Here is a 17,285-nt window from a genome sequence, read left to right on the forward strand (position 1 = left end):
CTAACAGTGGTGTGCTTACAGGGCTGTACTTGCATCAATGGACAGCTGTGTTCCTGCCAATCTCATTGACTGTACAGGAAAATACAGGCATCTCCAAACACAGTCTCTTGTGACTACTTAAATTGCTTAAGAAAGGGGCAGATAAAGTTTTAAAATAAACATGTGAAGTGGTATTAACTAACCTGATAGCTGTTGAACAGCTTCAAAGCAGCCTGGAAATTACTTGCAGCTGCTGAAGCAAAAGGAATCAGTGAGTGGTGCATGCTGTGCCATGCTGGTAGCACAGCCCTCAGTGCCTATGCACAAGGCTTGCTTTGGCAGAACTGAGCCTTCCAGCTATTGCTGTATGGCATACAGGGGCTGAGGAACAAGGGAACAGGGCCATGAAACATGCTCTTAAATAAACAAACCAGATCACAGCTGATGCAGTTATTGCAACCATTCATATTGAAGCATTCCTAATTATAGTTCTGCTCCAGATCAAATTCAGTTAAAAAAAAAAAAAAAAATTGTTCTACAACTGTAGAAGACTACTTCTGTATATTTTTCAGAGACTTTAGACAGAACTGTTGAAAAGAGTGTTCCCTCTGAGCTCTGCCTGGGGGCACAGGCTGGCACCAAGCCTTCAGCACACAGCCCTTTGGCACATACCTCCCACTGCTTCCTCTCTGCATCCTTTCTTAGAACGGGTGTTACTGATGTTATTTCAGTCCTGATCAGTCTCATTTGTCTAGACAGGAAAGAGCACAGTTAAAAGTGTCAGTCTTCGTTTATAGTAGTGGCTTTATTATGAGAAATTAGGATGGAACTAATTGCTTACACGTGTATGGGCACACAAACTGCTGGTCCAACAGAGCACCACTGGGAAACATTTGCAGCACAATCCCAAGCTGTTTTTGAACCTTTGGCAAGTGTGTCTGTAACACTGCAGCAAACACCTACAGTTACCATCTCCATAGGCTGTACAGTATTTCTTTGAAGTAAAGTATCATTGTAGAAAAGTGACAGTCGAATTAAAGTATAACATTTGATTGTCAAGGCAATGTTTTACAAAATGCAATAAACACGATTATAAACCAAATTCTCAGCTTTACAATAACATTCTCTTACATACAATCTTTGTTTCAGAAGCCGTATTGATGCAGGAGGGTTTTGCCACGTCACGTAATTCCTGACTTCATTTGAAAATGGAAATTGTAACGATCACTAAAACCAAGATATGTAGAGTTGGTTTTACTGCAGCTGACGAGCGTTCGAGCTCCTGGTACAGGGGGGTTCTGGGGCACGAAGCAAGTCTTGGTTTGACAGAGACCTCTGGGAATGAGAAGTCTTGTTTCAGAGCACTGAAGTTAGCGGTGTTGTCAGGTATGTCCACTGTCTTCAGCATCGATTTAAATCCTGGTACCGTAGCCTGGGAATGAGCACAAAAGATTTCTTACTTGGTTTTAAACACAGAGTTCCACTCTGAAGCTTGTTTACAGTTTCAGAGTATAGGAAAAATGTTCTAAACATAAGTTGAGCTAAACAAGAGGAAACAACAAAAGCTGAGCTTGGAATGTTAACAGAACACTTTTTTTTCTCCCCACAGTTCCCATGGCTCTGCTAATTTTGCTTTATTTGGGTCAGTGCTTCTCAGTGGATGAACCGACCATATTGCTTCGTAACAATGTTCTGGGTTGGGGTGTTGCCCCCTGTAAGGTGTTGCTGATGATGGAGACTGCTTGCCCCTGAGGGCTGAGTGAAGGACTGCTGCCATACTCCTTTCGCAGGCTGCAGTGAAGGGTGAAGGGGACAGGAAGTCGAGTGCATGGAGGAGGCTCTCAGGTGATGCTCAAGCCTGAGGAGAAATTTACCAGATTGATGTTTGAGTGGAGGGAAGTCATTTCCCTGGGAAGTGACAGAGGATTCTCATTACAAACCAGCTGTGGGGTTTTTGTTTGTTTGTTTGTTTGTTTCGGGGGGTTTTTTTGGCTCAAAGACCACAGGAGCACCACAGGCAGTACAGAAGAGGAAATCCTGCAGTCACACTTGAGGACAGATCCTGGGCTGGCACCTGCCAGAGACTGCATTGTACAAATGCCCTCTAATGTCTCCTGACACCACCCTCAGGGAAACAGCTGTCACCAGTGGCATTGTCAGCCTGATGCTGCCTGGGGCTATGTGGATGCCAGCCTCTGCTTCCTCAGAGCTCTAACACTTCAGACCAGCCCCTGCGCAATCCAGCAACTCAGGTGGCTCCACCATCCAGTTGGTGGAGTGGTTATTTCTGGACATCCCAGGGACAGGAAATCTTACCACATATAAACATCTTCTTACTGCTGACTCAAATATTAAGATTATTTTAAAAGAAGAATCTGCCAGTGAGTCTTGACAACTCCTATATTTGACTCAAGCAAGTCCAGCTTACTCAAAACCCTCGCTGTGCTCATGGATTCAAAGCACAATTAGAATAACTCAAGCAGGCAGCACACTTACATTGATCACGTACTTCCCAGGCAAAAGGAGAAGAAAGTACTCGCCGTGCTCATTTGTTCTGTAGGGGCAGATGTGAGGCCTCCCTTTGGCTTCCACGATTGCATTGGGAATAGGATTCCCATTTTTATCAGTAACCTGACCTTTGACTCCTATGAAAGAGGAAGAGGAAAGATAACAGTGTGTACTTGTGACCAGCCGCCCTCTCTGGCAAAGTCAGACTGCTGCTGGATGTACTTAAAGGCCACTTCAATGATTTCAAGTACATCTAATAATATCACCAGTACTTAAATCTTTCCAGAGGGAACTAAAACAAATTCCTTTCTGTTGTCATTAGTAGCTTCATCTGACTTTAGAAAACATCACTGTAATCATAGAATCATTGAATGGCCTGGGTTGAAAAGGACCACAGTGATCATCGAGTTTCAACCCCCCTGCTATGTGCAGGTCACCAACCACCAGACCAGGCTGCCCAGAGCCACATCCAGCCTGGCCTTGAATGCCTCCAGGGATGGGGCATCCACAACCTCCTTGGGCAACCTGTTCCAGTAATCTTTGCTTCTAAATCTCATTTGCTGAAAGCACCATACATACTTGTTGGATGCATTCTCACAAACCACCCTAAAGTGAGCACTGTCAATAAGCAAAACAGTTGGACATTGTGAAATGCGATGTCAGCAACAGATTTATGCAAACCCTTTAACTCAGTGCAAAATATCACTGATTCAGCAGATTTTCTCTGTTTCAGCTGTGAAGTGCAGACCCTACTTAAAAAAAAGGCCTTAAAAATACTAAATCCAAACAGCAAAGATCCTTGAAACATTGAGTGCCTGCATGTACGCATTTAGAGACCTTTAGACTGCCCTGGGGCAGCTCCCTGAAAGGCCCATCCCTTCGTCCTGCCAAGGCACACATTCAACCCAAGCAGCACTGCAGGAGCGCCTGCTGCCCCACGCCCAGCACAGCCATAAGCTGTCCTCTCATACTATCCCTGGCCTTGCAGCACTCCACACTGGCCCCAACTGCTGAAACGTTCCTACTCTGCCCACCAGCCCGGCCTCAGCGTTATCTCCTGTCCCAGTTGGTACCCACCTAGGTGTACTTGCTTTATATATTCAACCAGAGCAACTTTGTTGTCTCTCCAGAATTTCTCCAGCTGTTCTGCTGGAGGATATTTACAGCATGACAGCTCAAGTGTGATTTCAAAACACTGTCCCCAGACATAGTTGTAATCTTGCATTCCACCTTAAAAGGAAAATAAAGCACAGTGTTCAACTGCAAAGAAGCACCAAAGGTTAAGCAAGATGAAAAAGGGAAGTGAAAAGTGTTGCTAATTGCATCACACCTGTAAGAAAAAAAAGCACATAAAACAGACAAATTATCCCTCAGTGCCACACCTGTATTTACTGCTTCCTCTGGAAAAGTAGCTTAATAACTCCACAAATACTTGTAGAGTTACTTGTTTTTGAAAGCACAGTGGTGTCTTGGAAATGATAACATCTAATGTTAAAGAAGGGTAGGTCTTTGACTCAAAAGCTCACAAAGCTTTTCAAGCTCTCCCAACCCAACGGAGATGGATCGATTCAGGGGTGCATTGAGTCTGCCTCTCTGAGCTGTCTCCAGAGCCCTTTAAGATGCCAAAGCAGCACTCAGGGCCAGAGTTCACAGGACCCATCTTCTATTTGGCCATGTGTAAACAAAAATGAAAAAGATTTATTTCCAGTAATCTTTTTTTTTTTTTTTTTTTTTTTTTTAAGGGTAATATAAGTGCCAAACATTTGTTTTCTTTCTGAAAGGAGAAGAGAGGTTCTCAACTTGGTGCCGGAGCAGCAGGCAATGTGTGTGTGCAATATATGCCCTGAGAAAGGACACAGACAAAGCCAGAGCAGAAACTGTCTCATTTCACTCTTGTTACTGCCGATGAGGAGTCTGCTAACCTGTGTTCTGCTCAGATAATCCCTGTTGGGGTTGACTTACTCATTTCTCTCTAGCTACTCCAATCAATCCTTGCAGTCAATGCCCTTATCATCAGGTGGCAGAAGCAAGAGGGAATCTGAAGTTGCTGAAAAAGTAGCATGGACATTCTTACCTTCCAGCTGGTACCAGGAGTACCCATTGGTAATGCCATCTGGGAAGGTCTGTTTGCTGTCACACCCAGTCCCCTTGTACATGCTGGCATGGTTGAAAGAATAGGTTTTTGCCAGGTGAATAAAAACATCATCATCTGGAGACCTGCTGTAACCATTTGATGTGCCAGTAACTGCAGAGTGAAGACAGCCATTGTGTAATTCTCTTTACTGATAAAACATACAGCACTGTCTTATAACTTCCCAGATAGTTAAAGCATGCAATGAATTTAAAATCCTATTTTGTCCTTGATGTTTACCAAAACCTTCCCATCCCAACTTAAAAAACTGAAAAATACCTTGCAGAAAACCTTAAACATTTTGCTTTTCCAGAGTAAAAATTCCTAAAATGAATCAGCTGCGGAAGAAAGGACTTGTTCCAGGCTTACCTGAGTTACCGTTATCGAATGTGTAACTGGCAACCAGGGCACCCCCATGCAGGTTTGCTGAAAGAACAAATGTTTCATTTTTTATCCAGTTTATCACTGCTTGAGTCTCTGGCTGAATGATATTGTTGTTATTTTCAAAGGCATCAGGAAAATTTCTGTTCAGATCTTCTCCATTCTTATTGTACCTTAGGAAAGAGAGAAGGCACTCCTGTTACCATTTTGCCCATAGATATTACAACAGCACCAGCCCAACACAACTTGAGAACTGAGGCACACTGGTGCCTTCAGCGAGCAAGCAAGATGGCCATTGAAATTTATCTCCTAAAGCATTCAGAAAATAGACTTCAGTATGCTTTCTGTAAGCACTAGCCACCTGGATAACTCAGGATTCTTTCTACCTAGAGCACCTTTTCCCTTGCTCCTGATGTTGTCCTGGCCAAAGGTCCAGGAGAACTACTAGCTCATGAGTTTGCTCTTTCTTCCAACTTCATTGGAACTTCATCCCTTTGACATTTCTTCCAGTTCTCTCACTCTCTCCTCTTCTTCCCCCTTTTCTATCCAGTTAAACTTTTCCTCCCCTTTTTGATCACTGCAATTTATGTTTAAAATGCAGAAGTAGTGCAAGATGCAATGCTAGGTTACATTTTCCCATGTGAGGTTTTTTTTGTTTTTTGTTTTTTTTCCATAACACCTATTAAAGCAAGCTATGTATTTTTGTAGTTTTCCCTCTTATTAAGTAGATCTGCGTTCAATATGAACTGCAAACACAAAGAAGGGTTACATAGTTCTCCAACTGAAAAAGATTTCTGTGGGTGGACAATTTTTTTTTGTTTTTTTTTTGTAGTATTCTAAAGGTCTAAAGAGGTCATTGTGGCTTCTATTCACAGTCTGGGTCTCCTGCCCAGAAGGTCAGGTCGTTATATCCTTCTGACTAATTTTCTCTGACCACACCACATACAAACATCTGCGTGACTCACTCTTCCAAAAACTGTCCTGTAACAGTGACTCTTCTGAACAGCAGAGGCCAAACTTAGCCCTAATACATCCACGGGGCTATTCTCTCCGCTCATATGATTCAGTCTCTTGGCTAACTCCAATTATTACCCCACACCCATTTCCCCTACCCACTCCCACCCACCTAAGCCACCCATACCTTCCTCGTGAGTAATAACAATCGGGCACAACTGTAGCTTCAAACCCATCGGGGTTCATCGTTGGCATGATGTGAATCCGGGTATTATTGAGTAGCCGGGTAACAGTTGGGTCACGTCCATAGCTGGTCACCAGGTGGTCTATCAAATGGAGCAAGATTTCTCTCCCAACAGTCTGTAAAAGGAGCAGAAGTTATCTTTCAAGTCTGCCTTAGAAAGAAAAAAAAAAAAAAAAAAAAAACCCAAAACATTCCAAACCCCACCACTTTATACATAAATGGTTGGAGTTTTTTGTATGGTTTCAGTTTTAACTGGATTACATAGGCGTGAAAGAGCCTTCTGGTCAACACTGCTTTGTCCCATGCTCTCCCTCCAATTACATTTAAGGTAATTTAAAAGATTAAAGGAGTCACTAGAAGGTTTTCACAAGGGTTTTAAATGTGGATCAACCAGAACTTTTTCCATGATGAGAAACTGACTGTGTCAGCTACACTACTTAAATCCTGTATAGATAAGGTACAGCCTTATCAAAACCTAAAACTGCAGAGGCTGCCTGTTAGGGATCACGTGGGCCTGGAAACACAGCACTGCATTATCTCAGAGGCTCTGCAAAGTCAGCTCTGTGCCAAAGCCCGAGGGTCCCTGGGTCCTGCACACGAGCACTGGTGATGTGTGCATCACCACATGGCAGCAATAGCTGAGGGGGAAGGAAGGAGACTCCTTTCATCTGTCAGGGTGCTACAGAGCCAGATTTTCTCCTTGTTCATCTCCTTTTCTGTGAAGTCAGCTTTAACACAGGCTCAAGAGAGGCTGACTCCCAGTACAGGGAATAGAGAGACGCCACAGACACTTTTGTTGTACATTGTTACAAGGCATTTTATTGTCATAAACACTGGCATTGGGAAAATGGAATGGGTATGTACAAATCCTCTGGCAAAGATGGAAGGGCCTTTTTGATGTAACCTTTCAAAGGTTAGGTTTGAAAGGGCAGTGGCAGAAGGAAGCTAAATACCCATTTTTGTTCACATAAGCTTTGATAAGTCACGGAAACTGTTGAGATATCACCCCCTTTGGTCTGCTCTGGGAGAAAGTTAGGACCAACATTGTTCTGTGCCAGCATCCACCAGCACGGCACACTCACTGCACCACGCTTTCCGGGAGCGCTTTCTATAGCAACATGACCCATGCCTCAAGGGAGCTGCGGTGTTCCTAATCTCAAGCTGGGATGGGAACAAATCAAGACTTGCAACTGGATGTGCTCTGTAGATGGCTTATCTCCACTCTTCCCTAGGAATTGAGTCTGGTAAATTACTGCAAGTTCTAATTCCAGGCTACAGAGTCTCAGTATCTTTTTAGAATGAGTCCTGCAACCACTAAGACTGAAGTACCACAAATGATTCTTTCCCTTCTCCTAAACTGAGAAACGTGATGTTACATTACTGAAGGAAACTGGTCAACATCATCTTGCTTGCAAACTGGTACAAGGTGAGGTAAATAAACGAAGGTGAAATCAGATGAAAGGAAATGTTGTCCACAGCTGTTTGCTGTACTAATATCTTGTTCGGTTTTCACTCTAGGTGGCAAATCCTGCTCCAGCTCTAGACATGAGTGAGAACACAGACACTATCCAGCAGGAGCTCTGCCTGGAGGAAGACAGGTTGGTACAGTTGCAGCACTACTTAGGGTGGGACCAAACTGGGTCTCAGTTATCCAGCAGCTGACATTATCCCAGGAGGAGGATGGGTGAGCAGCAGTTCCAAACTGCTCTGCTAAGCTGCAGCTCACACCACTAGAAGCATCACGCTTAAAGATGACTGCCTCTGAGCCAGTACTCGAGCAATTCTGCAGTGCTGGTTGTATAAGGAAAAATGACTTTTTCCCCACCCTGCCCTGAGTAGATTTGTTCCTAATTTGATTATTACCTGTCAGTTCCTGAAGGTCTTCTGCAAGGCCCCATCCACTAATCTGCTGGGGGAAGCAACACTAACAAATGCATTGACTGTCCCAGTAACTAGTGGTTCTTTTTCTGGACTCTACAGCAAACAGACTTGGGAGGATAAAGATACCTAACTTCCCCTGTTGCTGGCAGCTTACAAATCAGCACGTGGGAGCCAGACCACTCCACAGGTCTGCTAAATTTACTTTGCAAGGTGTAAGAAGGTATGCAACAGAACCTGTCTTGTAGAAGCAGCTCAGCTCCAGTGCTGGGTGATAGACATCTTGGGAAGGAGGCAGGGCAGGGGGGAAGAAAGGAGGGGAGAGATGTCAGCCAGAACATGGCCCTGGGCACCAGAGATAAAGCAAGCACTCAGAGAAACAAGAACAGCCCTACCACACAGGGAGCTGCAGGCAAGACTGGGCTGCTCCATGGAGGGAGTGGGAAAGAGCCCCTGGTCCTACAGTACTTCTGCTCAGTGTCTGGTAAGAAGAGTACTCTCAAAATTTAAAAAAAAAAAAAAAAAAAAAAAAAAGGTTGAGAAGCAGAAAAAGAAAGGGAAAGATGCAGAAAGAGAAGGTGGCTGAAAGAGAATGATATTCATAAACAATGGCAGTTCAGCAGTGCTTAATGGATGATGTTCATGGTAGCTTAGAGTTAAACACAGGCTTGTTTACACATAGAGCACTAAACAAACCTATTTTATAGGATTCCTTGCATAGGGATCCTATTGCATATTGCCATACCCAAGTACTGAGTACCAGAACAATTCAGCTACCACCTGCCACAGAGGGTACTCTGAGCTCTGTGTGTATTACCACTCTGTTTTGGTAGAGCAACAGAAGAGTATTGCTTTGGTCCAGATTCTCCCAGTAGATTTCTTAACAAGGTACATCTGGACGTGTTTAAAGGAAGGGAAAGGGAGTCTTAGTTTGAGAAAGTGCAGCTCCAGTTTTGATCAAGCACTCAGAAAGCACCTAACGGCCAGCCAACATTTACCCTGACTCTGGGGAGTTCAGCTGTACCTGTGGAACCAAGCTACAAGCATAACAACGTAATTACAAGCGTAATCAAGCTAACGACGTAAGGGCTTCAAATAAATCTCGACATGCTGGAGGCAGGCTGCTGACAGTAACATCAAGGACAGACACCTCAACGCACCTCTCATCTAATACACAGATGTGGGGAGCAGAGCAAAGATTTCACGTCTTTGGTTTTAACTGCATCATCTCAAGGCAATGGGCTCTCACCCAGGTGTACTGTTTTGCCATAGCTCAGATGAGCTCTTTTCCCCACATCTAGCGACAGTTAGGTGTTAAGATTCTCTGCACTTTCAGATGTCCAAGTTTCTTTGCGTGCCCCAGAGGGAGAGAATCATCAGAAAAGGCTTTCAGTGATCCCCAGGGGAAGTCCTGAAAGCAGAGCCGTGCATGTGCTGGGACATGGATCTGCAGGGTGTGACTGCCCTTCCTGTAAACACGCACCTTAAACCTACTGACAGTCACTTCTGGCACGGCTGAGTCAGCACCCAGCTCAGGTGCTGAAGCATTTAGAGAAGCCTGAGCTGCAGCTTGTTAAAAGATTAAGGTTAGCTGTGACTGTACCTGTGTCCTAACGCTTCACTCCATCACCTCTGGTTTTAAAACATTTTTATTACCCCGTGGTACAGACTTAATGCCAGGGGACTATGGGTGGATAGACTCTGCCCATTTTTAAAGATCAAAATTCTTTCCTTAACCATGGCCTGGTTTTTTTTTTTGTTTTTTGTTTTTTTTTGTTGTTGAACTATGTTGAAAGATCCAATCCATCAGGTAGGACCTGTTTTGGAACAGCACAGCCCTGCTGCTCTCCTTGCTCCAGCCCCAACTCCCATACAGACCCACCTAAGGGAGCAGCATTACAGCACAGAAACCAGCAGCCCTCGGGCTTATCACTGAGATGCCACACATGTAAGACATTCTTTTTTAACACTTGTAGAGCATTAATTATTATGCACAGCTGTGACACACCCCACTGTGTTTGTCCTACTTTACTAAAATCCACCAGTCTTAAAGACACTGTTCGTGCAAACGCCATTTGGCAAACACCCATTTCTTTCTACATCAGTGATCACCATGGAAATACCACGTGTGCGGGGACTGCAGTTTGTTTTACAACTGAAGAAAGTAGCAGCACAACACCAGCCTGCTTCTGAACTAGCAGCTGGTGTGAGTTGTTTCTGCCTGGACAAATTCTGATCTGCACAGCTTTCACCTGGCTGAGACACGGGTCACTGCTTTTCCCATTCAGGACGGTGAGAGTTGAGATCACAAAGGTAACTGAGGGCAGGCAGCAGCCCTACCAGTGTTGAAAGAGATCTCAGCAGTGTCACACTTCCTTAAAGTGAGGTTAAAAAAATAGATCTGGTTGCTGGGAATCCTGAAATGCCTCGTGCCTCCAACCTTCTTTATATCGTATCTGCTGATACTGAAAGCAGGTAGAAAATAGCTCCCTATATATTAAATATAAACACATACAGTATGTCTTGTACAATACATATAAATGACAGCAGAATATGTCTTGAGAATTCATTATAGCAGATATTATAGTATACAGATGCAACCTTTTGTCCAAACTGGTGATAAAAAAAACAACCTTACTATATGGGGATATTTTGGTAGCACAAATGCAGCTCCTATTCACTTTTAGAAATAAAGTCACAACCCTCTACAAAAGACTTTTTTTTTTCCTGTTGTTTTTAAGAGCCCCAATTATCACAATAGAGCTACTCTAATCTGGAAACGCTTCTGTGGTCATGTCCATAACAGCATAGAATATAGCTGCATGAACTTAAATCATGAGGCAAGCCAGTAATAGAAACACTCTTTCCTTCCACGTAGTCCAAGCCCACCAGTATACAATGAAAAAGAGACAAAATACTGCTGCACTAAGTTATTAGAAGGGGATGGTTTCAGAGAAGGATTGTATGAGTACTATCACCCTGGAAAAGGGATGAACTCTGTGATGACTGGTGCTACTGCTTGTTATAAGCGTGCTGCTCTAGCTACACACCTATGTAATACACTACAGAGAACAAGCAGTAACACACAGATAGTTTACACTCTGCTTGGAATACACTTTCCCTTAGAGTTCTTCTAAATATAAATGGTTTAGAAAGAGCCTACTAATTAAATCCTGCAGCTTAGCTGTGCAGTCAGCAGTACTGCTGGTCAAAAGCTGCACGTCTCAAAGCATCAGGGGATTTGGCACTGGTCAGTGTGACAAGGAATGAGTTTTTCCCCAAAGAGGAATGTGCAACTATATACATAGAATAGAAACTCAACAAGAGCACAGCCCTGGGACAGGAGAGGGCTGCTGCCTAATTCACAATGAGCTGCAACTAAAAAAAAACAACCAAAAACACAGTAAGTCACATCGCTGCTCCCTACAGAGAGGAACAGCTGAAAACCAAACCAGACAAACCTCTAATTTGTTTTGAGCTGTCTGAAGTTCCAAATCAGTGCTTTGATTCAAACACAGGGACTACCACTGTAATGAACAGGCCCCAGAGCAGCAGGCAACCTCCCTTGTCTTTAGTGCAAACTTCATTGACATTTTGCAGGCCTATGGCTTTTGTGCAGCCTATTGGTGCCATTTTGACTCAAGCCCAGCACAGTTCAAAGTGACAGAACGATCGCTAATCATCAGTTTTAGTTTGGCGTGGGCTAAATAAGTACTGCTAAAAATGATGTCCAACTTCATTCAAGCACAGAAACAATGGGAAAAATCTCCTGTTGCACCTCTGGGGATGTAGGGCAAAAGTTCACTCTATTTGGCAATGGCTGTCACAAGACAAAATCACTCAACTTCGGCCAGCCATGTTTTATGGTACATAAAAAAAAACCTTAACCTAAACATAATCTTTCCAATTGTGAAAAAAGTGCTCTCTTCCTAGCATTACGTGCTCTAATGGAGCTTCCCTGTTTGGCAGTCCCCCAAGTAACCCAGGTTTCCCTCCAGCAGCACATGAGAACAGCCTGCACACACACAGTTCAGGCTGTGTCCCAGTGCTTTTAGGAGAAGCCTACTGACTGAATCAAAGGTAAGGGCTGTCTGTATTATTGAGACAGCTTAAAGGGGGAGCATCAGCAATAGAAGAGAACTGAATTTCCTTGCTGTGTACCACTTATGGAAAGCATCACTGAAGCACAAGAGGAATTCAGAGATCAATGAGGCTGTAACCCTGCAATCTGAAGTTATGAAAGTCTGTGGAGCACAAGTTGGAGCTTGTCATACAGTTAATGAAAAACTTATCTGCTTAATCTATTATAGGGGAAGTTGAATCCTTCCCCAGTGACTAGTCCAGCAGAATCTTAGATTATGGGAATAAATATTCAAATCCTCCAATGCGGCTCTATACGAGGAATTCATTTCCTGCCATATGAAACACATTTATGGTCAGATAGAAAAAACAAACACCAACTGAGTATGATATCCATGCACAAAGAAAGGCAAAGGTTGGGGGCCTGACAAGAAGGATTAGCCTTAATTCTGGAATCTTTCCTAGGTGCGTGGTTGGTCTGATGAACAAGCCAGAACGTAGCTCATTAGAGAGTCACAGAATACAGCACCTAATGCTCCAGTGCTGTTAGCTCAAGGAACAACTCAGACAAGCTTGTGAACAGCACTTAGATGTTTTCTTCATTTGCTATGAACTTATAGCAAACCAGATTGCCTGCTCTCTAGCAACACCTAACCATGTAAGCACGTAAACACTGAGTGTCTCCACAGCCAAAGTTTCTTATGCACATCTCTGTAGGCAGCAAGAGTAGCAGGAGTGCCCCATTGTGAATGCTTCATAAAGAGTAGCAGCAGGAATCTGCCCTTCTACAGTCCAGTTCCAGCAGATTTGAAAGGCAGGCCACTCTGGACAAGATGGAATTCTCCCCTCCAACTCTTTTCCACCAAAGCTGGCTCATCTGTAGCCACAGCTTTGAAGCCTTTGCCAGCAGCCCTGTAGGGACTATCCCACACAGCTCCAACCCCTAGGCACCCTGTACTCTCCTGCTGACACACAACAGGTTTCAGGAGCTGCAGATTCTGTTTTGGGCATCCCAGTACCACGTATCCATTTGAGGCTGAATCAGCTTCCTCCCACACAAGAGTTAAATCCCAAAGCAGTCAGACTCCCAGCAGCATTTTGAGCATGACCACTGTTAAACCAGGTGAAATTAGTCGAACTTAGGGAAAATTCTTGGCATGGAATGTCACAAGTGCCTCTAGGCACGCAAGTGCTCAGACAGTACTGATAATAGAAATAGCTCGTGATCTGTAATGCTTTATACTGGATACACTTCTAAAACCAAGGAAAATAGATGAGTAGGGAATTCAGTCTAGAGCATGAAGACAATTTTTGTCATTTCTCTGTTGAATTCTTTAGCCTTAACATTAAAGTCTATATAGAAATATATGGCATAGTTCAATTTTGTCCAAAATATATCTAATAAGAGCAGGGAAAGCTAAAGAGTAAGGGAAATAGAAGGCAAGAAAAGATCAGAGAGAAAAGTGAAGCTTGCAGTTTATTTCACATTTATATATTACACCTGGAAATCTCACAATCACCATTCTTCTTCATTATTAATAAACAAGCGTTCTTTCCAAGGCAAATTACACCTGAAGTTGCTTTGCTTTTTGTATTCACTGTGTTATCTTAGATAAATATATTTATACCTAGCTTAAGGTTAAGAGAATTCGCCTCCCTAAGAACAATTTATTTGGTGGTCCACAAGAATTATTTTTCACTCTTTGGATGGATTTGAACAGTTCCATCAGTCATACTTCATGCCCAGCTGGTAACAAGCAGACCATTGCATCTGATTCATTGCCAGTAAAATTAAAGCCTCTGGGTTTATTCTTATGGAGAAGACAAAGCTTTTTCTGTTTGAGAAGTCTTAAACGTAATGATGGAAGGTCTCCCAAAACACTTCTGCCATAGCAAAGTAAATTTTTTCTTGAAATTCTTTGAGGCTATTTCTTGACGAAGATCTACTATGTGTATACCTTGATAATAAGCAGCACACACCTGGGAGGAGTTCACCTTAAACTTCTAGTAAATATATTTGATATAAGTGACATTGCAAAAGTTGAAACGTACCTCATCCCCATGCATATTAGCAACATACTTGAATTCTGGAATGCCAATCTTATGTTGGGTTGGAAACCTTCCCAGAACAAGAACCCACAGGTCTCTACCTTTAAGAGGGGAAGGGGAAAAGACAATTTTTTAAACAAAGTATAAAATGATACAAGACTTACAGAACAAAAAAAGTACACGAGAATTGGTCATCAAGAAGACCAACAAGTTCCCATGTTTCATAATTACACAGACAATCCTATAATAGTGTTTTCAAGTAGATTTATTTACAGGAATACTTGTTAAATTAGTCATAGGAACCAATGATCTGTCTTCCAACTGAAAGCATGCAGTGAATCCTGAAATGTCAAGAACATTTAAAAAGTGGTAGGAAATAGGTTTGGGAAAAAAAAATATATTTTTCTATTCAAATTTTACAGTCAAGATTGTCAATCAAATTAACCAAGCAAATGTATAGTATTTATATATGATACTTGTCACAAAGAACAAACTTTTTTCTTTTTTTTTCCCCCCAAACTAAAGATAAGGTAGAAAAGCTGAACACATACATGAATTACTGCCAAGGGAAAAAATAAAAAGGAGATGGCATGCACAGAAACACGTCCCAAAAATTCGCAATGTAAGAATTAGCAGCAACAGAAAAGAGCGTTAGTTAAGATCATTAAAGATGCACAGGAAGCTGAGCTTTATTTAAGTAGTAAAATAAGTAAATATTTTGGAAGTCCTAATTTAAAATGGGAGAGGGCATTTTTGTTGTTGTTATTATTAGTAGCGATACTGTGGCATTTCAGAGCTCTTCTACAGAATTGTGCTTCCCACTGTGCTGCTCCCCGAGGTGGGCCAGCTCTGCTTTCAGCAGATGGCAGCAAAGAAACCGGACCAGTTCCTTGATAGCAGCAGTCACAGCCTATGAGCTGCTAATGGCCAGACCTCGCATGCATATTGCCTGTCCCCAGCTCTGACACACTGCTCAGTGGGACCCACGAGCTATCTGGGAAGAGTCCAGCTGTTATTATTTATCAGCAAGAATAGCTATAAAGAGCATTACTTCCTACACTACTGTGGATCATCAAGTCAACAGTTTCCCAGAGGTAGATCCCATAACCCTCATGGTCCAGCTGCAAGGAGCCAGTTACACGGCTAGAAGGAAAACAGGAGTGCTGCACCAATTGTGGTTAGCAATCAGGAGACAAATGTTGAAGAGAACCAGAAGCACTACAAGATGTACTGAAATAACTGTGAGATGACTAAAACTGAAGTCAGTGGTTGCCAAGCTAAGCTCACTTCACATGTTGAGTTGGACTCTCAGGGAGGATCTTCTCAGGATCAGGAAGCAATAAGACTGCAATGCCAGCAGACAGATTGAACAAGAGTGCTGTCAGCATTCCCTAGTTGTCCACAGTCACTCCAAAGACGTTGTTATTCAATCCTTACATACAGAAGGCTGAGATGCCACCACTGACACCCACTACAAAGGACAATGCGAGCAAGCAGTCATCCAGAACATCCAGAAATGAGTTTGAAGTAAGTGCTTTGGCAAGGAAGCTATTCAGCTTTGTTGTGTGCAGAGCTACTCTTTCATTAATAACAATAATAAAAGTTCAACTTCTGTAAGTCTAGACAAGCAACAGAGTGGAGAAGCCAGATACTAGCTTTTAAGCACATCTTTCTTCAAACAGAAAAGAGAAAGGAAGCACCAGCCCCCAGAACCCTGGCCCTTTTCTCCTCCAAAACCCAGAGGTTCCTCCCAACCCCAGCCATTGTGCAATTCTGTGGAAACAAGACAAGTCTTACTGCAGAAGTATGTTTGGAACTAGAAAAAAACAGCAGTATTGAAAGAAAACATGTTGCTTTTATTCATAATCCAGCATGCACGAGAGTCTGAACCTAATTTCCATGTCTATAACATTATCTTCTCCCTGGTTGTATCCAGAGGTAACCTGTAGCGAGCTACCAAGAAAGTCCTTCCCTCTAAGCCATGCTCTCCTTCCTTCTAATGGAAAAATAAAAGAAAATAAACTTAAAAAAAAAATTATCAGACATTCCTCCCTAGTGTTTGGCTTCTCAGTTACCATGCAGACTGCTGCACTGAGAGCTGCCTACCTGCTTCTGACTGCAGCCTTTTCACCCCAGCTCAAACCACAGGCTCAAACCTGCAGCCTATCACATGCAGCTTCCCTGGCCAGGGATTGGTGAGGTGAAGCAGCAGTGCCAAAAAGCATATCCAGCACCTAAAAGATTATGGTGAAACTATAAGATTAAGGCAGCAGAAGACCTATACAAGAGATGTGCCCCAACTCTCTCTTCTAGGTGGAGGTGAATACAGTTAAGCTGTAGATCACTTATTTCCTTCAGGGGAGGCATAGACTTTCTATAAGGTTACAGATCCATCCAACTCCAGGACTATTATCAGAGTGAGCACCAAGCACACAGGCAAAAATAGCTTAGAGCCAACAGGTTGAGTGTATTACGTGTCAAAAGCCCTCTCAGAGGAAATGAGGTATGTGTCAACTAAAAGCATTAGTTTCCTCAAATCATTTTTCATTTCCCATACAAACACAAAGCAGTGACCTAAAAGGTGAAGCAGTTGAAAGTGGGATCAGGTCTTCAAGCCAACCAATATGTTAACTATGTATGCATTACTTTCCCACATCTAATTATATAACATATAAAATACCCAATCAGTTACAATAGACAAGCTGTACTGTAGTCCCTAGAAAGGGAGGATCTTCTCACCAATAATCAGACATGGAGATTTGCCTCTGCTTCCTTTCAAACCAAACAAGATCATCAGAGCTATCTCAAATCTGACTTCGGGTAATGATGACTGACATGCATTATCCATTGCATATAGGCTTTTCAGGGTATCTTACAAGTTAATGTAGAACAGCACCATATTTTCAGCAGCATTAGCACCGTACCGTAGTTCTAAAGCAACAAGAACCCACCAATGCTACAAGCTATTTCTGTGTCACTTAAGGCTTTTTGCAAATGAAATATATTCTGATTTAAAACAAACAAAACCAATAATTTTTTTTAAAAAAGCCACATTTTCAGTGCCTTAGAATCACAGAATGA

At 42.8% G+C, this 17,285-nt stretch overlaps 1 protein-coding gene across 1 annotated transcript in view; it reads right to left on the reverse strand.

Annotated features, from left to right (window-relative positions):
• Positions 1-765: 765 nt before the first annotated feature.
• Positions 766-17,285, reverse strand: part of CPM (carboxypeptidase M) — a 32,207-nt gene continuing 15,687 nt past the window's right edge. Inside the window, exons 3-9 of the mRNA XM_031589489.2 lie at positions 14,208-14,305; positions 6,141-6,313; positions 4,988-5,172; positions 4,562-4,732; positions 3,565-3,717; positions 2,476-2,624; positions 766-1,411 (exon numbers count right to left, since the gene is read on the reverse strand). Coding sequence (XP_031445349.2) covers positions 1,178-1,411; positions 2,476-2,624; positions 3,565-3,717; positions 4,562-4,732; positions 4,988-5,172; positions 6,141-6,313; positions 14,208-14,305 — 1,163 coding nt within the window. The 3' untranslated portion in view covers positions 766-1,177. The remainder of the gene's footprint in view (positions 1,412-2,475; positions 2,625-3,564; positions 3,718-4,561; positions 4,733-4,987; positions 5,173-6,140; positions 6,314-14,207; positions 14,306-17,285) is intronic.

The sequence above is a fragment of the Phasianus colchicus genome, chromosome 1 (assembly GCF_987193195.1).
Source record: "Phasianus colchicus chromosome 1, bPhaCol1.hap1.1, whole genome shotgun sequence".
NCBI classification, from domain to species: domain Eukaryota; kingdom Metazoa; phylum Chordata; class Aves; order Galliformes; family Phasianidae; genus Phasianus; species Phasianus colchicus.